General features: G+C 41.9%; 1 protein-coding gene across 16 annotated transcripts in view; it reads left to right on the forward strand.

Annotated features, from left to right (window-relative positions):
* tenm2a (teneurin transmembrane protein 2a) overlaps window positions 1-25005 on the forward strand; it is a 186028-nt gene that overhangs the window by 133184 nt on the left and 27839 nt on the right. For 11 of the 16 annotated variants that reach the window (XM_058063578.2, XM_058063577.2, XM_058063583.2 and 8 more), the window contains 7 exons: window positions 5689-5927; window positions 18150-18272; window positions 19490-19716; window positions 20242-20437; window positions 22235-22336; window positions 22723-22917; window positions 24472-24672. In XM_058063578.2, coding sequence (XP_057919561.2) covers window positions 5689-5927; window positions 18150-18272; window positions 19490-19716; window positions 20242-20437; window positions 22235-22336; window positions 22723-22917; window positions 24472-24672 — 1283 coding nt within the window. The remainder of the gene's footprint in view (window positions 1-5688; window positions 5928-18149; window positions 18273-19489; window positions 19717-20241; window positions 20438-22234; window positions 22337-22722; window positions 22918-24471; window positions 24673-25005) is intronic. The other 5 variants (XM_058063582.2, XM_058063584.2, XM_058063592.2 and 2 more) reach the window with 1 other exon arrangement.

Below are 25005 nucleotides of genomic sequence, written 5' to 3' on the forward strand. Positions count from 1 at the left end.
AATAAAACCCTATTGTTCTGGTGATCATGTCTGATCCTAGAGCGAAAATTACACTATTGACACCTAATGGCCAATATAGAATACTACATTTCATCAACATCTTGGCATCTTTTGAATGCCTTTTATTTGTATTTTAGTTTGTTTATATAATTTTAGGCCTGAAATTGCTTAATTCAGGCAACAAATATGCAACATTAGCTTAAATATGCATCTTTTTTTTACTTATAATAGGCCGTTCTCAACCAAAAAACAGTTTGATTTATTCATTAATGTATGTTTGAAACGCTGTAAAAGTGAAACCGTGCCATTCAAACTGTTTTCAGCAGGACAATTGTACACAAATGTTAACATTGGGCCTGCTTATGATCGTAAAATGTCAATTTCCAACGTCTGATTTTTTTTTTCTTTTGGGAATAGGGAAAACTGGAAATGGCAAAAAATTCAAAAAAATGTTGTGTCAAAAAAGAGACTGACTAATCTTATGATGCTTTATTGTTGTTGAGAACTCGGTTACAAAATGTGATCCAAACATTCAGTGCCACTGTTTGGTCATGTGGTATTTGCCTGAGAGACCATAGGAGGCCCGAGGAGTACAAATGACTGAAATTGAGGCCATCTTACTGGGAATAGTGGTGGCCAAGCCCGGACAGAGTTAGTGGATAACATACTGTAACTGGTTAAGAATCTAGCAAAATTTGAGTACTGATGAAACATATCTGATTACAATAAAGCAACTATAAGGTAATGAAGATGCATGTGGGTGCCTTTGTGTGTTTATTTGTATCCAGGCATGTGTCCCTGAATGCAAACTCTCCTCATTGGCATGGTATGTAAATCTTGGCATTTGTCATCCACCCGTTGTTGCAACGGTGTGTGTGCACATTTGTGTGTTTGGCTTGACCCTATAGTGTGACAGCTCTGAGAGGATGAAGATTGATCACCGAAGAACACCCCTGGGTCTGGATGACTGGCAGAGGAAGCGAGAGATCGAAACAGATGAGGGGAGAGAGGTGATCTAGCATAGAAATATAACCTGGAAGAGGGCGAGAGGTAAGGAAATGGAAAGTAGTTTACGGTAGAGGAGGGAGCGATAGATAGGGAGACAAATAAAGAGAGATGGCAAGTGAAGGAGATTGTTTGGGGAGTGTGAGGGAGAAGATAAAAAGGAAGATGTGGCATTCTTGGATTATTTATTTATTTTTTTACTGGTGTGGCATAATTAATTATAGATAGTTATTGACATTGTGTATGTATTTCTGGCAAGAGTGTAAAAGTTGGTGTACATGTGGTGTACATTCATATATTTGTTAGTGTTTTACAATAAAACACCCAATTTCCTGTATGTCCCTCCCTTGGGAAGCTGAGTTTTTGGTCTCATGCTATATTCTCAGTACATTCCCCTGCTTACTCCTCCATGAGCCACAACTCAAGGGGAGAAATATGATGAATGTGATGGGTGCAGCATCTCAATTTATCTGGAAGGAGCTGCAGAAGGTGGAGGGGGGAGCGGCTAGGTTACTTTCAAATGCATTACTGCGGGAACAGATTTGGAGATGCAACCTGTGGAAACTACAGGGGGTGAATAAGAAGGAGCGGTTACAGAGAAAACATTCATATCCAACCAGCACGGTGTGAAATAGCTATCAATTCTCCAACAAACTTACATATCTTACAGAGGTAACACATTCTGTAGATTGTATAAAAATGATATAAATATTACACATGCATTGAGCATCATTCAGCAGAGGTGTTCAAAACCCTGGAGGTGCAATGGTTCCAGACATAAAGACTTGGCTTGGAAGAGCAGAAGGTCATAGGTTAACTCCCTGCAGACACATCCAACAAAAATGCTGTCAAAATGGAGGCTTTCTTATTGTGCACTGCTAAGGCACCATCATTATTATTACACATTATTACAACTGTATTATTAAATAGTAGGGGGATCATCGGACACTCACTTCACGAGAGGAGACGATACACGAGATTGGGTCCAGGAGAACGACACGATTTTAACTTTACTTTTAAAAAAGTATAATAAAAAAATATATATGACAGTATATTGAAATCTACTAATATAATTTCTACTATGTTACAGTCTTCTGCACTCTGTGTGTATACTAGCATCCCCGCCTCCACCCATTGAGACTGTATAGAATAAATACACCTAGGTACTGAAAGCCTCTTCCTGACTGTTTGGAGGCGAGAAACGAGGCATGTCAATAGAGGGCGTCAAAATGATGAAGCTCATTTATTTATAAATTAATGTGTGATCATGTCAGTTATTATCATCCCAGGTATAGTGCCCGTCTAGTGTCACATTTTAATCGTGCAGTGCTACAATGTACTTCCAAAGTCTTGAAGCAGGACATATCACAGCATTTATCAACAAATTATATGACTTTGATACATTTGAGCCATAAAAAAACACAACACAACCTTGTCCTTCTTCAGAAGAACATGTATCTGATGAACGTCCATTGTTCTGCATCCATCTAGCCTGCTTTGTACCGTTTCCCAATTGTGGTTACAAACAATTCTCGTGGCAACATCTTTGAGCACTTTGTTTCCTATGAGTTGTCCGTCTGATGATTCCCCGAGTGCTGTCCTGATCAACCACGTTTGTTAGAGCTGGGGAAATAAAGACGCGTGTGCGTGTTTGCAAACGTATGTCCACATTCGCTCAAGGGAAATGCTTGCTTTGACTTCCTGCTAATTACCCAGCAAGCTCTCTGTTCTGCGGTTAATTGTCAAGGTCCTCTTTTCTCTCAATGGGGTTGCAAAAGAGTGAAAATACATCCTCCTTTCTTCTAATCTACAGCCCCCTGTCTGTCCTCCATTCTTCTCATTTTTTCTCCATGTGGATGCAAATTAAGTGTTTGCAAGCGCATATGGGGCAATCTCATAAAAGAAAACCCACATCAGTTTTGATTATTGGTGCGTGGGAAGAAACCTCTGTGAGAAAATGTGTGTCAGTGTGTGAGTAGGTGCTTGCCTCCTCCCTGTGTTTGTGCATGAGTGTTTCTTGTGTTGGATAGAATGCACGGCAGCGGGGTTGCAGTCGTTCTTTGTGCTGCTAGCAGTGCGGGAGGAAAAAGAGGTAGTAGTGGGGTCCGTGTCAGCTTTCTCTAATTATGTGTGACGTTTCCATGCTGGACCACAGAGGACAATTCCTCAGCACTCACACACATAACTCACACAATACGCATGCACACGCCAGCTTAATGATACAATGCTGTGATTGCCAGCTGCCTGCTATGATAGAACGCCGTCATGGTCCTTCGCAACATAAATCAATGTCAATTACCTCCCTAGAGTACATTAGACACTTTCCATCCCTAGTAGTAATTAGTGTGGCTTGTAGACATATTTTCATCGCACACCAAGCGCACAGCGGCCCCTCTACACGCAAGCAGTAAAGGGAAAGAATGCTTTCAATGCATGCACGCCATATTCTGTTCATTGTCTCACGTGGAATGCAAGCAATTTGCTTTCTGTCACCCACATCAGTCACATTGTGTTTAATCATTGCCAGGAGTGTCATGGGTGGTGAAAATGAGTTGAAGCAAAGGCGCACAGTGAATGACCTTGGTGTATGTGTGCATAAACTATATGCACAGGGGCTCTTATGTTGTGTGTAAGCTCATGCATGCATTTTAACAATGGAGACTTTGTCACCAGGAAATTATTATTTTTAGAGAATACCCTCATGTTTCTTTGTGTACGCGCCTTCTACTCAAGCTTGTGACACAGATTACATTTCTGGTAGAATGGGAGGACGGAGGAAGCAAAAAGTCAAGACTCCACCAGGATGCCATTCCAACAATCAGTAGCATGTGGTGATGAAAGAGCAAGAGACAGAAGAGACTGGATGAATAATTGATAGCGAGTGGAACGCTGCTCCCACATCACATCGTCATGCTCTGAGCACATCACCTGTTTCCACTGACTGTTCTTCGATGAGCAGACACATGTTCAGACAGGCTGTTATGAAACAGCAGTTATTAAAGACATCAAAAGGATACAACAGACCACACAGTCGGGTGTTGCTAAGCATATTTTAAATTGCAATCCGTTAACGTAACCAGTTAATGTAACTGTTCAGGTTATCTTAGAAGATGTGTCTCATCAGCCTTCATTAGTTCATGCTCAAAGACTGGGTGGGACACACACCAATCAGACTAGATAGGACAGCTCTAGTCCGAGAGCTCGGTGCAAGATCCAATCTGTTCATTCTCTAAAGGAGGAGGCAGGTAAAGACAGGAGCTCTTTAGTGGTTTGAAATGACAATCATCAGGATACAATGGAGTGGGGCCTCTGCCTGTCAGCGATGCTCGTTTGGGTGGTATCACCATTGAGGCAGAGCCACCCTGGTTTCACATGGGTCCATCATTGGTCAAGTCATAATGTCTTCAGTGTTGGCAGGTCTGATAATTATCCAGTTTCTCTCAATCTTTCTTTGTAGCTGGCATAACCTCACCTGCTCAAATAAACCATATTGACCTGAGGTGGTCTGTGGTCTTCCCTCACCTTCTGTACATGGACAACAGTGAGATGCAACCTAGTCCACCTGTGTCCTTGTGGAATATGTCTTCCAGTTCCTTCTAGCAGTCTTTCATTCTCTTCCTATGTCTACAATGTTCCTTCTCGATTAAAGGTAGAAAAGTCTCAAAAGAAAGAGGCAGAAGAAAATTGAAATCTTTCATAAGGGAATGAGGGATGCAAAAGAAGGGAAATAAGATGCTCCGCGTTGCTATTGAATAAAGAAAAAAAATAATAGCACAGGAAATGAGTAAAGAATGACGTGAGAACTGTGCACTGTGTGAGCAGGTGCAGCAATAGCAGAGGATAATGGGCAATATGAGCCAAGGGATGATAGTTTAGATTCTGCTTATATCCTCTTTCTGAGCCTTGACCCCTCTGGGGCAATGAGAACAGGAGAAAGGGACAGCTAAGATCCTTCACAGCCGTCAAAAGCGGGGATACAGCATTATAAATTGTGTGAAAAGAAGCAAAGCAACGGAATTGAAGAGAAATAAAACAGTAGATGAAGGTTCAAAGGTGACCTTGGACTGGAACAGGCTGTACCGGAGACACAATCAGTTCAAGCATTTTCAAATTCATATGGCATGGAAGGGAGACATTGGAGCACGGATTGCACACATGTGACCCATTGCCTCAAAGTTAGTTATATATCTTAGTTTGAAGTGTTTTCTTTCCCAGCCCCCAACACTACAGTGGCAATTTAGTCCTTTAAACGTATGTACAGTATTTTACTCACTCGTGGGACAAAAAAACAGTTTTTTTTTACATATATGTGTAATCTCTGAAAAATTTTTAGGTTGTTTTTTTTGTCTTTTAAACATGTTGGGATTTTTCCAGGTTGCTGTTCTTGAAGACCAAGTCATGGCACTAGACCAACTATCCAAGCTTAGTGTGCAATCACACATAGTAGTTGTAGCAATATGTTGCCTTTGCTGGGTTCTGTGTAAAAAGCAAAGGCACCTTCTTTCCATATCTTCTGAGGCTTCTTTTTTCCATGACTGAAAAAAAAGAGGTTTTAGGCGAAATGCATCACAAAATATATTTTCAAACAATATTCATGTTTGTTGTGGCCCTAGAGCAATCGGAATGTTTGTGACACCTTTCTTAACATCGACATTGACAACTTGTCTTGTTTTCTGTCTTCAGGCACTTCTTATTCAAGACATCGTCTGGGACCACCCCTCTTTTCAGTAGCTCCTCTCCCGGCTACCCTCTCACCTCGGGAACAGTGTATTCTCCGCCTCCTCGTTTGCTACCCAGAAACACCTTTTCTCGCTCAGCCTTCAAGCTAAAGAAGCCGTCCAAGTACTGCAGCTGGAAGTGTGCAGCGGTGACGGCCATTGCTGCTGCCGCCCTACTGGCCATCCTATTGTCCTACTTCATTGGTAAGAAGTTGGTCTTTCAGTGTTAGTCGTGTGTTGTTTATTTGATGTAAATTAGGAATTAAATATGGGAATTGTGCAAGTAAAAGTAACCCTGCAGGTGTATAATTTTACATTTTTGCCATGCAGTCGGGAGCAATAATTATGAAAGTTTACCACCTTAGAAATACATGAACAGTCCATTGTATGTATTGGTAGCTGTGTTTTAACAGAGAGAGACAGGATATTGAAAAAAAAACATAATTGTTATACAGGTACAATAATTTGTATTTGAATGTGAAGAACAAGTATTTTACAGCAAAATATTACAGTATTAGTAATAGTATTTGGTGAAGAAAATCAAAAAACAGAGGTCAGATGTTTGTTGTAGTTGCTCACCAGGGTTGCACAAATCTTCTAAGTCCTGAAGATTTTGAGGCTGTTTCTTGGAAATCCAAAGTTTCAGCTCCCTTCACAGATTGTCTGTAGGGTTAAGGTCTGGAACCTGGCTTGGCAGCTTCTTCTTGAGCCACTCCATTGTAGCCATCCACTGTCTGAAGTCTAGCTGAGGCCAGGTTTTTCTCATACTACTCATATGACCCCATTCGTCAACCCGAGTCTTCCTGTCCCCTTGGCAGAGAAACCTGTTCGACAGTACGGATGGTGTTCACACTGTCATATTCAGCATTTCTCTGCCTCCCAACTATGCTGTGATCTGTATCAGCCAGCGTTGCATCTAACAGATGCAGCAGGGTATATTTTTACAACGTAAAGCAAAACCCTTGCAAGAAGTCACTGGAATGGAAGATAGTGTATGTGTGTGATGGTATGGATGTTATTCTTATTTGACCTGATTCACAGGACATCATTATGTATGTGTGTGAGTCAGTGTGTGTGAGAGCAAGACAATCGGACAAAATGTGCGTGTCTGTGTGTGTGTGTGTGTTAGATGGTGGAGGCAGATGCGTCACCAAGCCCTTGATTAGCCTCTTACCCAAGAGACAAGAGTCAACAGAGAAGGGAGGGATTCAGTCATGGCAAAAGTAACATCAGCAGAAACACGCACCCCTCACCCCGCTCCTGATCGTCATAACTTATTTAGACTGTGTTACATTATTTATCTGGATATATGGTGTATGTGGAATATATTTATGTACGTATATATACATCACTGTCCATCCATCCATGTGGAGTTCCCTCGGTACCTCCCATGTATTTGTCCAAAATGCAACTGTGTGTATGTGTGTACAAGCTTGCATTTGTATGTGTGTGTGTGTGTGTGTGTGCGTGTGCACTTCACCTCTTCCCACAGAGTGCCCTTGAGAGTCTTACTGAGCAGATCAAGGTCCCTTGCCCCTGGCATTAAGACAGATCCTTTCTCTCCTGGGCTTTTCACGGTCACACTGTAGTGGACAGCCACATATGGAGCTGTGCAGCTGGGGTGGGCGGGGGCTTCCTCCCCACCTGCCTATTGTAAAACCTCCATCTAATGCTTGAAGTGAACATTCGATCAAAGCAAGCAAAATGTAATTTTACCGACCGGTTGTATTACCAGAATGCATATCATTTCTGCGTTAGTGATGAAAAGTTTGGCTCTTTTTACAGAATCGACTCTTTGGAATCGGTTCACTAGAAAGAGCCTGCTTTTTTAATTTAAAAAAATATATATATTTTTTTCATTTCTTACAAAATATTAATAAAATTATTTTCTAACATTAAAAAAATACAATTATATCAATTTTTTTATATGGCTTAATTTAAATCCTCAACAACAAACAATCTGATTGTGTGTATTATTTGTAAATACCCAACTATTTACGGTGAAACAACACAACATCAATAAAACATTACACAATTAAATATAAATTCAAATGTACAAAACTAACAGACAAAGCAATATCCAGGTAACAGTGTTTGCTCGTCTTTACTGAAGATTGACATTCAAAACATTTCCCGCTGCTCATTTCCTCACCTTTGCAGCCTGCTTGTGTGTGCAACCCCTCCTTTTCCCTCCGAGTTAGTGTCAATACACGCTGCACACACATTTTGACTAATCACGTGCAGCTTTGACAGAAAAAAGACAAGACAAAAATGACAGCTCCTGAAAAAAACATGAATTTTCCTGTTATGAGATAGAAAAGGACTAATTATATTCAGTTTTATATTATTCAAATGTTTTGTTTTTAATCAACAAATATTTCATTTCATCAATTATCAGATGAGGATATCAAATGCTGCTGCCATGTGTGTATTTATGCATTTCCGATACATACAGTACATATGTTAATGTATGCATTCATGCACAGTATGTGTAGCCATGGTTTTTATGAATAGCCTTGCATCCCCCTGACCAACATATGGTTGTAGGAGCAGTGAAAGACTGAGCATTGCCTCCTTCTCCCCATACTCATGACTGAGCAAGGCACCTAACTTGTTCTCTGTATTTATTGTGATGGCTTACATGCGGAAGTAAATTTAATGTATTCTTGTACACAACAGAGAGAGGTCTTAAGTGCTGCAATAGGAGCATGTGGTTACCGGCAAGAAATATGAAAAGTACAATGAATATTTTCCTCTGATTGTAAATTGGAAGCATTGTTGAGTTTTCTAGAATTCTTTGATGGCATTTCAAGCACCAGTTTTCCTACCAAAATATACTTGTCTATTTGGTTCTAATTCAACATGCTAAGCACTACTGAAATGTAGCTCATTGTTATTTTACTTTGGAAAACGACAAGGCCCATTTCAGCTGTTGTAATGGAATGTTTTGATGTTTTGTCTGAGCTGAACAGAGCTGTTACAGAGCTGCCAAGCCTGAAACCCTTGTGTTTACCTAGCTTTTTGTTGTAGTAATCGTGCAGCGAGTTTCAGTCGAAAGAGTTCACTGCTCATAAGGGGATTTTCGACATTGTTTTTGTTCTGTATGTGCGTGTGTCTTTGTGTGTGAGCATGATGCTCATAGGCAGGATTGTGGAGAGCGCCCAGAGCCATGCAGCGTGAAGAGGACGCCTCTGAGGTGCTTGCCCAGGAGTCCCCTTCATAAATTACACCAGGACACATGTGCCTGAACAGCACTTTTCTTCATTGTTGGCGATTGTGCGTTTGTGTGTGGGTCCTCCTTCCCTCAGCACAAACCACAAAATGTGTAACTTGGTTCTCATTGTGTTGCCTTGAGACGGTTGCTGGCCTTCGCATTTCTTCTTGTTATTTTTCCAGTCCACAATTACTGCTTCAGAACTTTTCAATCTCACAGAAGCACAGAGATGGAGATAGGAATGATTTGACAAGAGAATAATTTGACACTTTTTCAAGTTACCATAGTTCATAATGGAAGACAAATGTGGAGCGCTAGACGCTGCACTCCCCGTGGTTCATGTTGCTTTAGAATATTTAGTGTCATATCTCCACTGTTTGGTGTACTTGCACCGCATGGATCACCAGAGCCAAAGTGAAGGTTGTTGCTAGGATACAGGTGAACGACTGGTATACAGAGCAAGGGTAGGTCTGTCACAAACTGCCGGGATGCAGAAATGCAAGGGTGTAATGGCGTTTGGTTCAGGGAGGGCAGAGGGGAAGAATGGGAATGTGTCACTGTCACCTTGTTGCCAAAATATAAGCGGCAGACTAAGGTAGGATAGATGACTGGAGACAGAGGGAGGAAAAGGGCCGAGGCTGCTCTGTCACTGTCTGCGCCATAAGAGGCAAGGGTAAAAACTCGACAGTGGGGGTGGAGGTGGAAATTTGCTGGAAAAAAATGTTCCCTATAATGGAATGCGAGCTGATCAGGGTCTGGTTTTAGGAGTGACGGAGATAGCCAGGTGTGAAGAGGATAAAACTGAGGGGAGGAGAGATGAAGGATAATGCAGCCTCCTGAGGTTACGTCGCCTGGAATATCAGTGGGACTAATGTTGCCTAATTGATCACAGCAAGCACAGAACAGAGGGAGTGTGACAGTGAGAAAGAAAGGAACGAAGAGACTTTGTAGGACGCCAGCAGGGCCATGAGGACAGAAGAAGAGTGAAGCGATATGAAGATGAAAAATTGACAGAGCCAAGAAAGAAGGAAGTTAGCTAGATCCTCAGATAAAAGATCAGTGTCATGTCAAATATGGTCAAAATTGTAGAATTTATTTTTTTTAAAAGAATCACTGAAATAATTGGAAGCTGACAAAAGTCACAATACAGAAAAAATTTTAAAAAATTGCAGTTGCATTTTCAATTTTTTATTTTAATTATTTAACTTTTGTCAGTTTTTAGTTATTTCAGTCACAATTGTGGGTTTTTCTTTCTTTTACTAAAGGATACCAATAATGTCGTCCCCATCTGCATGGTCACAGGTGCGCCCTTGACTGCACTGAGTAAACTTGCTAGCGGGCGTGGGTGTCACCTTTGTGGAAATGCACCACATCAGCGTGTGATGGTCGAATTTGTAGCGCATTGTGGCATGTTCCACATGGTATTGTCACTACTGATAAATGAGAGCACATACACACACAATATATATTTTTAGTCTTACTCTCAGGGCCCTTGTCTGTTGATTAAACAAGCCACACACGCAAGCACGCACACACAGTCATCAGGTGTGACCTTCATCCCTGTAAGACCAGACCACTTTCAATCCATCATGACTGTCCTACTATTCCATGCAGATCACAATTACTTTCTGCTCATTCTTCATGCTTTGAAAGTGTGTGACACCTGTGTGTGTCATGCTAAGTATTTTTTCTATTTTATTTTCAGAAGTGTCTTGTCCCAAATGTTCCACAGCACACGCATATAATTATCACATCTCATCGCCACAGGCTGGGAATAGTCAAACAGGTTCACAAATTTCTCCAAAGAGGACATGTCAATTTGAAAGAGTTCCCACTGAGTTTAATGAGGACACAAAATGGTTCTTTTTAATGACACATTTCCTGCTGCTAGGAAAGTCACCATAAATCATCAGGCATAAATGAGATCATGCACTCGTGCTGTAGGTTGCAGTAGATCCCCGTTATTTGTGGGGATTGCGTTGTCAGACCACACATCAATGGTGAAAAAGTAATTGGACCGTCCATAAAAATGTATATTTTGACACTCTTAAGACAATTCAACAGGAGGTCATCAAACCAAACATCTCCCACCAAATAACACAATGTAACTGGGTAACGGACTGTTACTGAGATGGCCCTCTATGAGACACACAATAATATGCATACAAAACTACATTTTGTTATCATTTCTAACCTGTAAGGCATGCTGGGAAGCCCATGCGCAAAATTCCCGAACAGGAATTTACCCAGCAGTCCTTGCAATGGTGTGATCCCCACTCACAAATGGCAACAAAAATAAATAACCCAACCAAGTAACATAAGCGGTACACAATGTACACTACAGACACAGGATTCCAAGCATGCCTTGTGGGTTATAAATTGCTATGAAATAGTATGCTGATTTTCTTCTCTGTGATATTTTTTCTACATTTCATGCTTCCATAATATAAAACCACCAAGAATTTTCAGACAAGATTAACAATGCCAGTCGCATACTCGAGGGCGGGAATTGTTTTGTGTAATTGTGTCAGACCTGCAGCTTTCACAATGTGGCTCCTTTCCAAGCCCAGCTCCTTGACCCCAAAGTCCCCTCTCCCTCTACATGTGGCTTCCCTTCTGCTTCCCCAAGGTGGAACAGCTAGAGGTCAGGATGTGTCGCTCATGCCAGGGCCAATGAGTAGGTGTGTGTGTGTCTGTGTGTGTGTGTGTGTGCGTGCATGTGTTTGTGTCCTTAAGCATTTGGTGTGAGTTTGTGCAAAGGTGAAGGCGAAAAGTCGGGCATATGGTGATATGCAGGAACCTGGGCATAAGGATCAGACATGGAGCGTGTGTCCGTAGCAGCAGGGCCTGTCGTACTGAGAAAGGTTAGACTCTTACCACACTCTGCCAGTCCAAAAAAGGGCAGGGCATGGCCAAGACCAATCACAAGGTGCTACACCATCTGCACCTGAGGGATAAACGGTCATCTCCTTTGTCCAAGACATATAAAGCAGACTTGTACAGACAGCTTGCCATGACTGCACCATCAGTGTTTATCCGAGAACTATTTCAGAAATAATTGCTTTTTCTGTATGTTTTCATGGTAAAGATGCTATGCTATGATTACAGCATTTAACCCGCAACGCTCTGAATTAGCAGCATCTTTGACGTCATAGCCGAGTGTGTTCATATTGCTTACATTAGTGTGCAAGGGCTGGTTTGATTCATTTATTTTCTCATTCATTTATTCATTAGTGTGGGTCTTATCAGGACTCAATTGTCAGTCCAATTAGGCCCGCAGTGCTTCACCACTCCTGCATTGGAAACAGTAGACGGATAAAAGAATCCCTTTTCCGCTCTTCTCTCATTCTCTCCCATTTTGTCTCTTGGCCTCCACAACATGTTCTCCCGTCCTCCATCCTCCATTCCCCCTCACTCATTCTCCTTCATTCTCTGATCTGTGATAAGATAGTATAGTTCCTCATATCCTGTTTCTAATACAGATCGATGAGAGGGAAAGGGCCGGTAGGATGGATGAGACACGGCAGAATGGGTTGATTGGGAACAGAGAACGTGGAGGGTGGGCGAGGCAGAGGGAGGGTGCGGAGGATAAGGTAGAGATATCAGAGAAGGAAATGAGGATTCAGAAAAGAGGACATCACTCAGATTCACATCTCTTTTCATTTAGCCCATCGTGCACACAAACACGATGTGTGTGCAAGGCCACATTTGTATGGAGCTGTCTCAATATGCTCAGAAGCCACTTCTGTTGCCAGATAGAGTTTTAGCGTGTGCAGGTGGCGTAGCAGTGATGGGCAACTCGCATAACCTTTTTGTGTTGCAGTCAGTTTCAGATGGGTTGCATCAGCTGGGTGAGAAGGTCCCGTCGGGGTTGCCTTTTGTGTGTGTGTGTGTGTGTGTATGTACGCACAAGTGCACAGTGCTGTCGTTAATGGCAATTTTAAGCATGCATGTGCAAATGATACACCATCAGAGGCAGATAAATTACCCTTCTTAGCTCATTTGACACCCCCAGGACAACAGTCAAATGCACTTTATCTAGACAAATGATCTCAGGAAAAAACTTTGAAAGAAAAAAGCCGCTTTAATGTGCAAGTGAGCGTTGGATTTTGAATATTTAAAATCCCATGAAAATAGTCAAACTCTGTGTACGTCATCGGGAAGGAATGGAAGGAAAGGGTTGTATTTCTCTGTGTGTTTGTTTTGCGTTATCTGTATGAACACAGACCACAAAATAGGTACAGCACCTTTGCAGATTATCAATACAAGATCTACTGCCATGAAGCTAATGTTATAGTGTTATATTTAACCCTTTCAGAGAGGTATCAATTTAACCGTACAGTAATCTCCCAATTATCGCGGTCAATTGGTTTGAGACCTGACTGTGATAAGTGAATTTCCACAAAGTAGGATTCTTTATTTTAAATTGAATTTTCACAGTTAGAGCACAGTAAACATATTGATGACTTCCTAAATACACATTTTAACACGATAAATACGAATGTCAATCTGTCAAACGATAGCTTATCTCATTTCATGTCTCCACAATCGAGTAATGTAAAGATTTAGGGCTGATTCTTATCGATACAGGGGGCTGTTACCGGCGCTTGTCAAAAAGGAAATCCAATTGCATTAGTGTATCGTTCACAACCCTAATTATTAGAGTCCTTTAGACATGAAATAACACCTATCATCAGCTTTGCACTCAAATTAGCCAATTTAGTTGATATAATCTGATAAAATAGGTCAATTAAAACATAACTAAAGCTTGTGCTTGTGTGTGTTGCAATACATTTTATTTTTATACATGAAAATGCTGCAACACCACATCATACTTCAACCACGATAATAAATAAATTCAATGATTAAATTCAATTGAGCTGATACCTCTTTGAAAATGCCAATCAAAACTCAGCATTATTATGTTTGCGATAGATCAGAGTTTTTGTAGTGGTAAAAAAAAAAAAGAAAGCCAAAGACTTCCTAAACTAATTAACAGCCGGTCTGAGAATAGGGGGTTGGTCTCAGCAACAATTACCAGCCTAATTGAGGTCAGAGTTGTTCATTTAGTGGCGAATTAGAACAGTTAATATGCATTTATTGGGATGGCCATGGGAGATGGCAGAGCAGTAAGCTTCCTTTGTGTGTACAAAGGAGGCATCTATGATTTTGCTGTAGCTAAAATCTCCATGTGATTCTCCATGTGCTTCTTCTTGTAGTGTGAAAAGAAACGAATTAATGGACAGCATTTATTTCTTGCATCCTGGACATTAATCTGCTAACTACTAATGGAGCAAAGGTGACGCCCATCAAAATATTTAGCCTCTGAACCCTCGCCTTCCCTCTTTAATTGCCATTGTTCACTTGCAACACAATCCCGGTTTAAGTCCATACACACACTTATTAAACATTTTTTAAGTATTAAAGGTATAGGTACTCGCAGCTAATGAATGATAAGATAAGATGAACAGAACAGATGGAGTTGCAATTTAGCCTTTCGCCTGGTTGTCAGGCTACTGCTAGAGGCGAGCAGACGAAAAACATATGTGAGCATAATTGTTGTACCCGGCTCCAACAAGCCGGTGACTTGCCGATATGGGCGTGTCCGGGTATTGTCACAGCGGAGTGGGCATGCCCATAGGCGGGCAGTGGGTGAAATAAATTCAAACAGACTGTTTCGGAAATCCAAGGAAATACAGGTGGAGTAGGTACAGATTCTGAAAGATCTAGAAAACTTTCTCAACTAGTTATTGTGTGGAGCTGCTCTATAGGAGTCCACAACTCAATACAAAGGGCTATAAATTAGCACGATAAGTCCCCTTTAAGGCCTGCAATTGGTTGGCGACCAGTCCAGTGTGTAACCCGCCTCTCGGCCAAAGTCTGCTGCGATAGGCGATAGACAATGGATGGATGGATGAATGATTTAATTTCATGATTTAAAGGCGTTCAACTGTATATTGTGATTTAAACCAAATCAATAGAAACCTTCAGCTTTTCAGCTCAGCATCCCACAGCAATCACACAATTGCTGCAGGAATCACAATTCCTTTGTCAGGGATAGTGCCGTTCCTGCCATAAAACATGCTTTTGCATTAGTCATGATAAGGCTGACTTGAGAGATGTAAGAAGCGAGAGAGAAAATGGTGATTTGGAACATATTTCAGAGAACAGACTGATGATGATGAGACAATATTTCCCAGCATCGGGACACTCGAGTGCATAGTCTGACACAAAGTCACCTTCTTCTATCTCTTCCACTCTATTTTCTCTTAATGCAGACATCCATTAACATCCTTTTACTCGAGACATATAAATACTTCCTAAACACACAATGCCTACACAGAAGCATTGTATTTCTGTCTGATCACCCATATTGTGAACCACTTACTGTCAGACAATGAATCATGACCATTTTCTTAGCTCACCAGTCAATGAACACTGAGCCATTTGTCCCTTAAATCTTCGTTCCCTGCTCCTCCCTTTCCTCTTTGCATCTGCATGGCCCTTATTCATCTGCTCTCTTTCCTGCAACATCATCTGCAGCCTGTTTTCCTGCTTTTTCTCATCCTCGGGGGATTTGTACATTAATATTCTCTTAGTTGTTGCTGTCCTCCCATATTCTCTCTGTTCCTTGTTTCTGCACTTCTGCTCACTGCCGACGTTTGGAAAACGCAGCGTTCTTTCGTCTCGACACTCCTGACTGTCGGCCCCCTCTGAGCTTAGCGGGCACCCCCCTCCTTTTCATCCGCCCTCCTCGTCCCACTGTCCAACGGTCCTCACTCCTCCTTTTTGTCACAGGGTCACGTGTGCTACTTCTTCAGATGCTGTCGTTTGCAGATGATACTGGCAAGCACTTTGCCTCTCTGAATTATGCATTGAGATTACATAAAAACCACATGAAGCATCTGATCTATTTTTAATCCAACTCGTTTGCTTGTTAAACCTGCATCTCTGTGATCTCGTGTGAGTGTGTGTGTATGTGTGCGGGTGCACACACACGTGTGACGAAATGTACATGAAGGGAAGCTCGAGATAAAAGAAAAAAAAAAAAGACCACAGCCAAAATTAGAATGTACTTTTCCTTATCTTGTCACTTGAATTCAATTCAATTTAGTTTTCATGTCATGCACTGTAGCATTTTAAGACGCCGCCGTTGTAGCTTCAAAATAGTAATTACAACCATTATGTGGCAAACAGAAAATGGTTAAAATTATGGCAACAAAGCTAAATACATCAGTTTCATTTAATCACACCCTGTGAAAAAGGCATTGTGCTCGCAAGAAAGCATAATACGTGTTTGTCTCTATATTTGTCTTTATATCTCATCCCTGTATTCTGTAAAGAAACCTGTTGCTTTGTATCATCACCAAAGAAAAAGAGTGCCATCTATGGGTCTCCCAGGAGAGCAAAATGTCACTCAAGAAGCTCATGAACAGCTGAGTGCATGGTAGTTGGATGTGTTCTTGGGGATGACCTAGATTGAGCGCACCATCACAATAGCCTTAGTGTTACGTACTGTCTATGACTCATTCAATAGGTAATCTTTCCATCGACTTCTCCCTCATGATACCATCTCTCTGCGCGTGCGACTGTATGTGTGCAGGGATGCATGACCGCATTATCCACGAGGGGAGGACAGGCAAAAGATAAGAAGGAAAAAGGGGAGAATTAAAATGGAAACGAGGAAGACAAATGAAGGTCAACATGAGAGACGAGGGGCGAGGGGTGGCTGCGCGAGACAAGGAAGGACAGTGTCAACCCCCCCCAACATCTCCCCAGTCACACTTCCTCTTCTTCACACCACTTCCCCCATGAAGAATAAAAAAAGAGCTGACAGTGGTGGAGCCCGGGCAGTAGCCCAGGTGTCAGCACCTTCATTTGCCCGTAAGCAAGAAAGGGAGAGAGGACTGAATAATAAAGAAGACACAAAAAACAGACAAGTAGCGATGAGACGTCTGGAGTGAGAACGAGTGTGGCCCGGCAGCGAATCCTGAAGCTACATCCGCTTTTTCAGCAACGTTTACACTCCTCCACGTGTGTGCAAAGTCTTGACAAGTGGAGAAAGATTTTGACAAGAGGGAAATTGATTCCTGAGTTTCCGATGCAGGTGTTAGAGACTCCCATAGCTGGGAGGCGCCCAAGGCTGATAGTCATTCATTCGTAACACTTGTATTATGCATCATATCATGTATACTCATGTATCCAAGCCATGTGCTGCATGTTGACATACTGTACTGCAAGTGAATAATTCATTTTAAGTGACGTTATGTGAAGTACTTACTACACCAGACAAAACAACTCATTTTCTTTCAGCAAAAAGATTATTCAAAGTGTAGATTTCCACTAAATACAAGAATTTTTCAAAAGTAATTTAAAAAAAGACATTTGCTGTTTTGTTATTACTGTCACTTTCATAGGAGCAGAATTTATAACGTGCTCAAGGATACTGTAGTGACCTTGCTCGACCTCTAGTATTAGATCAGATTGCCAAGTCTACCTAATGTCATGGCGACACTACGGTAATTAATTATTATTTGACAAAATGCTATTTGGGAAATGTGTGTAGTAATGACTTATGTTTTGAAGGAATCTCTTGAAATTGAGATGTTTCATCTCTGGCACTTTATTCCTCTCATAATGTTCTGAGTAGGAAGATGAAGTAAGGAGTAGAGAACATGAGGCACAAACACAGTCCTGCTCCAGCAGCAGACAATAATAGAACTTTGGAGGAAAAGAGGAGGACAAGGGAAGGAGAGTCAAAGAGTGATCTCTTCAGAGAGCAATCTGTCACCTGCTGTCTGCGAGGTAGTGTAAAGGCCCCCAAATAAAAGCAGGAGACGCTGTCAGCTTGAAAGACGATTGCAAGGAGTTGAGGTATAGAGGAAGAAAACTGAAAAAAAGATGACTTTTTTATAGTTTTGCTGTCTGTTTTATAAGACTTTCCTCAGTTCTATGCTCCAAAATATCCTCCACTGAATGAACTGCTTTTTTTAATTGAAATGCAGCGACACAGAATAAAAACAGCTTCTTTAAAAGCTGCCTTAGCAGTTGTGTAAATGACAGACGGTCAGCCCCGTGTACTTCTATTGCGTGATGAGCTTTCAAGTGTGACTGCTATCATGCCAAACGTTATCGACACTGTATTGTTCGTGTCATATGTCCTCACACTCCCTCCCACTCTCGTCCCTCATCTTGCTCTCCCTTGTGTGCAGCGATCAACTTGCTGGGTTTGACATGGCAGCTGAAGCCGTCCGATGGCCCTGTGTTAAACAACGGACTGGGGGCCGGCTTGCCTGTCAACAGCGATGTGGCCACGCTGCCTTCTGGAGGCAGAGGTATGAACTACAACACACACTCCGTCAGACGCAATAGTAACCTTGGCTGGAAAAACATAACAAAAGGCATTAAACCTTTGGTCTCAGTTTGAAAAAAATTATACTGTATGTTTTGTTGCTGTGGTGATTGGATTCTGTGTTGTTGAGACATATTATTATATTATTGCACTGGGTCACATGGTTCACAGGTGTATTAATGTACAGTTGAAATTGGTATTTAATGTTTTTGACCTCCACTACAACAGCAGTCAGTAAAAGGGAATGCCAATGTTTAACAGTCAGCAAAAGTGCAGTATTGTATTCAGTCTGCAATGAGCAACATGTGCATGAATGGGGCAATAGACTGGTCTCAGTGGGAAATATAGGGACAACTTATGCACACAATCCTGGTGGAACCTTGTCACTGAAGCACAACAAAAGTCAACAACAATCAAAACGCAACACAAATCATAATAAGCAAAGGCTTCCACCATGACTCAAATGGAAAAAGCACGGATATCATCATGAACATATACGTGTATTGCTTTTACAAACCAAAGTAAAGTATACCTCTCTCGTCCTTGAGGCTTTTATACAGTTTTCTGTTGTATAACACATCTTTGCGCCCAAATGGGCTCACACCAACTAAGAGATGCCTATAAATTATGACACCGTATGAGCTGTGCTATCACGATGAGCTTTTTAACCACTCTGCTGAGTTATGGCGAGCGAGAGTAGGTTTATTATCTCACGTCAGCAGCCAAATAAAACATCAGCGCCTTACCCATCAGCCCCACTGCATTGTATCTCACCCTTTTAAGGACCCCCATGTGGTTTTCTTGTTTCACTTACTCAAGCAGCGGGACCACTTGTTCCCAGACGTCTAAGTCGAATGCACGTTTTGTTCTTCTCCGTCTTCTTTTTGCACACACACACAATATTTTCCTGTTCCTCCAAACTCACCGCTGTAAGATGGTGACCTGATTGCAGTTTGCTGCAGGTTTCTTTTTGTCTGGTGTCTTTCCTCGCAGTATTGTATTTAAACCCAGATAGCAGCGCTTTTAATTCAAAGGTACCAGTGTCACATTTATTCCTGCATAAACAATTATTAGAGAGCTAATGGTGCTCATCCTCTACTATTCACTGGCCATAAATTCCATCAGCACACTATTTGCTGTATTTTGTGATGATTAACTATTGATTCTGACAATCAATGCCTATAATCACAGATTATGCAGTTTCTTTCCCCCTTTCGCCAGGACCCTGGGCAGGACGGAACAGCAGCGTAGACACAGGCAGCATTGACGTGGGGAGGCGAGTGACCCAAGAAGTCCCACCAGGAGTGTTTTGGAGGTCCCTTCTTTACCTCAGCCAAGCCCAGTTTCTCAAGTTCAACATCTCCTTGGGCAAGGATGCCTTGTTCGGAGTGTACATCCGCAAGGGCTTGCCTCCCTCACATGCACAGGTACGCAGTGGCAGTGGTCCATGACAATCCTTCAGCATCTTGGTCATGATGTTCTAATCCCAGAAATAGCATTTCATTAATCACAATGTCTGTTTTGATCTGCTAAATTAGTCCTGCGCATGCAAAATCCATTAAAATACTTGCTTATGTCGCGGGACATTTTGTAATTCATTTGTGACTCATTGCTCCAAAAAACAAATTGAATCCATGATTTACATTTAATTAAATCTCACAGTAATGTGACTTTTATGGCCTCCTATTAGCTTGAAAATACGCAATTAACAACCAAGTTGATTTGTAGATAACCGTCTCACTTCCTGAACTAACTAAAGCCTTTTGAAACCATAAATCTGTGCCCACTAGGCTCCACAGTAAAGCACTCTTCTGTATTTACTGCATCCTACAGTAGACTCGGTACTTGGATCTCTTTGTGGCTTGCTGTCGTCGTCCCTGACACTTTTCAGCCACTTACTTTTACTTCTATCTACGTATATAAAGAGCTCTCTTTCCCATGTTCTACTGCAGTATGACTACATGGAGCGATTGGATGGGAAGGAGAAATGGAGTGTGGTCGAATCTCCCAGAGAGAGGAGGAGCATCCAAACCGTGGTCCTCAATGAAGCAGTTTTTGTCCAGTACCTGGATGCCGGAGCCTGGCACCTGGCTTTCTACAATGATGGTCGCGAAAGGGAAATGGTTTCCTTTAGTACAAACATTATGGGTGAGTGTCAGCATGTGTGCCTGCCTTGCTCATGGGGCAACCCAAAATAACACAAGTACCACATGTGAAATACATCATGTAACTGCACAACATGATTGTGGAAATCAAATTATGAAAATACATGCCAAACAATGCCGATGTTTATAACCCGGAAGGCATGCTGTGTAACTTTCTGTTGAAGTGTGCATGTGTACCCAGCATGCCTTGTGGGAATAAATATAGTTAGGCATCTTTTTGGGTGTCTCAATGTAACCCTTACAATGTCTCGTTCTCTCTAGTTCTCTCAGCAGCCACTAATGCACTATAGATATCACTATATGAGAGCTGCAGAAGTTGAATTTAATATTTCTGACTGTGTGAATCAAATATTTGCATTAGTACCTTTATAAAGGCCCTTTTTTAATATATTCCACTGCATTTCTATTTCCACTAGCAACACGGCAATAGTCATACAGTCAAAAGGGCACCGCTTTGTTACTTCAAACATTCATCAACGAACCCCTCGGAGTAATAAAACCACAGAACCCGTGTTTGTAAAAATTGAATACTACAAACCAAGTTAATTGTTTTCGGGACCTGAAAAGCCTCCATTAAACTCAAGTGTGTTCATGGCACGAGTATGAGAACATGACGGAATGAGTCAAGCCGAGGGAGAGAGTATTGTTGAGGACGAGAGCCCGAGGTGGCGAGGTGACACCGTGTAGTGAGTAAAGAGGGGGAGCTTGTGGAAAAAGACATAATGGTGGGGGCAGAGCCAGAATGGACTGAAGTGGCAGGAATGATGTGAGGAGGAGTGCAAGAGAGGTGGCATTAGGATAAGAGGCCGACGAGGGCTGGAGATTTGGAGGAGTGAGGGCATAGAAGAGACAAGAGAGGGGATTTAGGAGAGTTTTGCCTTGTGTTGTCAGAGTGGCATCAGCCAAAAGCAAAATGGGAAACTATTGGAAAACTTTCCACCAAAACTCTCTTGGGTTTCCTGGCACCAAAATGTGTGGGAAGTTGAAAATGGGTTTTGCAGGAGTTACATTCCAGGACCCATCAGTGTGAAAAAAAGACCAGTAATTGATGCGCCCATAAACATGTATATTAACTGACTGTTTTAATAACTGAATTAGATTCAGCTGCAGAACCAAAACTCTAACTTGGACATTTGAGTATTTAATACCAAAGACATATTTCTACATTTTTTATTTTATATTATATTATGTTTTTTTATGCTTGAGAGGAAAAACACTAATCAAAGTCATTTTTTAAGCAGTTTTAAGCCATAAAGACGGCCACAAGGTGTCAGAAGTGCATTTGATAAGAGCTCGGCATGGATCATTTTCCTGTAAAAATTCGCTTGACATCAAGGAGGAAGTGGAAGAGCATGGACGAGTGTAGCATGCACACAACACACACAATTTTGTTGCAACTGTGAAAATTGCAAATGGTTGATGGTGTTATATTTGGAAATAAATTGTTATTTTTATGTAAAACAAGCCTTTTTGTATGTGGTATAGTGGTTAATGTTACTTTACTAATGTTACTTTACTAATACTATCTTCTGAGAAATAGAGTATGGGTTATGGCTGCCTTCTTCAGGAATAAATACATTCTCTCCACACTGAAAAAGGCGGTGTAAAGGAAAGAATGCATTTCCTTTTGATGTTTGTGAGACTGTGAGACTCTGAGCTCCTTTGCTCAACCTATAGTATCTCAAAGAGTGAATAGTGCCGATGGTTTAATCGAAGCTTTGAGGCTTTCTCACCCTCTCTTCTTTCTCTCCCTCCCTGTCACACTTTATCTTTCTCACAGATTCAGTGCAGGAGTGCCCGCGCAATTGCCATGGTAACGGAGAGTGCAATTCTGGCGTGTGCCATTGCTTCCCGGGATTCCATGGCATGGACTGCTCCAAAGGTATTAGCTGCTTTCAATGGTGTTACCCCTGTCACAAGAGTGTTGCTCTCTAATGAGAGAAAAACACGAAGGAAGGCGGTTTGGGAAGATTAAGAGCTGAAAAAATGGCGTGTTGAGCTGTGACATGATGACTGATGATGAATGGCAGCTCCTCAAGCTAATATCTCTCTCGCTCGATGCTCACCTGGGATAGACAGCTTTGATGAATAGTTTAGTTACTTTTCCCTGTAATTACTCTTCATGACAGCGCTGCTCTCCACAACCTTAACCACTATATTTACCATCCGTCCACTAAGGCGAAAGTAGGTTAAAGGCGGTGTGTGTCGGTGGGAAAAATCTATTTAAAAGATGTTAATTGTTTTTTTTTTGTTTGTTTTTTTTGCCAGCGGCATGCCCAGTGCTGTGCAGCGGCAACGGCCAGTACGACAAGGGCTCCTGTGTGTGTTACAGCGGTTGGAAAGGACCCGAGTGTGATGTCCCTGTCACACAGTGCATTGACCCTCTTTGCAGCGGCCACGGCACCTGCACCAATGGCAACTGTGTGTGCTCCATCGGCTACAAAGGACAGAACTGTGCAGAAGGTGAGCAGGGGTCGATTTAAGGATGTTGGAATCCTCGGGAAGGTAGCAGTAAAGCCAGACAGTCTTGGCAGAATTTTGCAACACCTCACCAAAATATAGCAGATATGCCATGCTGAAAGTACTGAATTGTTGCCAAAAAGTGGAACCTGTTGTGTTGGATGGAAAGGAAATAAGCAGGGGAAATTTTTGGCAGCATCTGCTAACCTGCAGACTTGTAGCACTACGTCGGCCTCTTTACCATTTTAACAAAACCGATTAAAGCCATACACAAACCGGCATGCACTCCCCAATCTTCAACCACCATTAATGATGCCTTACAAAATTCCTGTGAAAACAAGCTCAAAAAGGTAAACTAAAAATGTGTATTCCCTGCCATAGCATCTCAATATATGGTGATTATTTTCCTGGAAACATGGATGTTTGTTGCCAAAAGAGCACATCGTACATTCACTGACACACTCCTCCAAGCTCGTGTGACAGCTCATCATAGCACAGTCTCACCCTGAGCGAGCGTCCTTTCCCACCATATATACACCGAGCTGACAAATGGTTACACGGCCAAACACATCACAGATTTTATTAAGGGATTAAATTGCATCTATTGATCTCTGTTAAGAAGTACCTGCCTACCACACTCCTGCTCATCAGAAAGATAGAAGAGCAAGAGGTGGAAAATGGTATAAATGATGGAAGCAGCAGTATGAGGTTAATATGAGGTAAAAGTGTAAAAGGAAAGAAAGGAAAGTGTGTACCAGTGGTAAAGATGAGGAGGAAGAGTAGAGTGACAGGCCAAACAGGTCACAGCCATAGGGCCATAGAGCAATGTCAGCGTTCACTCCTGCTTTGCTTCTCCCCTCTAATCAATCTTTTCTGCTCTGGTCTCATATATGATATTCATCCCAGCAGACTCCCTCAAACAATTTACCTGGAGTGCCACTGACATGAAAATCAATAGCTGTGATTCGCCTTTTCTGCCTGGCAAACACAAATGGAGGGCGGAGGTTGCGATGTGTGAGCATGTGTGCAAAAGGGAGGGGGGGTGGTCAATAATGGCTGAGGAGGGGAAAGAGGACAAGGAGAGGCTGAGCGAGCAGGACACGGGATGGGTGGGGTAGATGCAGAGGGTGGAGGTCTTTGCCCGAGAGGAGGTAATTTGTCAAATTGTTTTTTTTTTCTCGAGCTGGCTGTCAGCTTGGCAGACTGACATTGTCAGATTCTCTTGTGTGTACAGCACATAAGCACATACACACAAATGCACAGGGAAGCCTCCACGCAGAATTCTAATTTGTTGTGTGGCTGGTTGGTCTTTCATAGCGGTACACAATTAAAAGATGCTGCTCGCCATTATTGTGCACTTTAGTTGCCTTGTGTTTGCTAATGTCTTTTATGCCATTATCTTTTGGTGTACACAAAGAATGAAAACATGCCTTCTGTCAGTTCTCTTCCTTTAAACACCTACTCATAACATTTCTTTGTCTTCAAGCGTAAGCTGTGATGTGACATTTTCTCATTTGTGTTGGCTTTATTGATTTGGTTTCTCTGCCTTTAATGCAGTGGATTGCCTGGACCCAACATGTTCCAACAATGGCATTTGTGTGAACGGGGAGTGCCACTGTAAGCCGGGATGGGGAGGGCTCCACTGTGAGCTGCCCAGAGCTCAGTGTCCAGACCAGTGCCACGGCCACGGCGCTTTCATTCCAGACACTGGATTGTGCAGCTGTGACCCCAACTGGATGGGACCTGACTGCTCTATGGGTAAGTACAAGCAAAGAAATGAAAAGCAGTATAAACTGCAATTATGTATTCTGTGTGTGTGTGTGTGTGTGTGTGTGTGTGTGTGTGTGTATAATTCACAAACTCATCACATCACAAAATATGGGAGTTACCACTGTGGGGGGGGTTTATCTGCTTTTGTTATTACCTCATTCCCAAAGGTCAGATGAAAACAAAATCATACATAAACAAAAAATATTTTTCTCTTAAGAGTAAAAATAAATCAAATGAATCCATCACAGACACCCACAAATATTAACAAAAAATATTTTTACACATACAATATCTGCATACAGAAAATGTAAACAAATATTC

This window comes from Doryrhamphus excisus, linkage group LG22 (genome assembly GCF_037039965.1).
Source record: "Doryrhamphus excisus strain RoL-2023G ecotype Guam linkage group LG22, RoL_Dexc_Guam_v1.1, whole genome shotgun sequence".
Taxonomy (NCBI): domain Eukaryota; kingdom Metazoa; phylum Chordata; class Actinopteri; order Syngnathiformes; family Syngnathidae; genus Doryrhamphus; species Doryrhamphus excisus.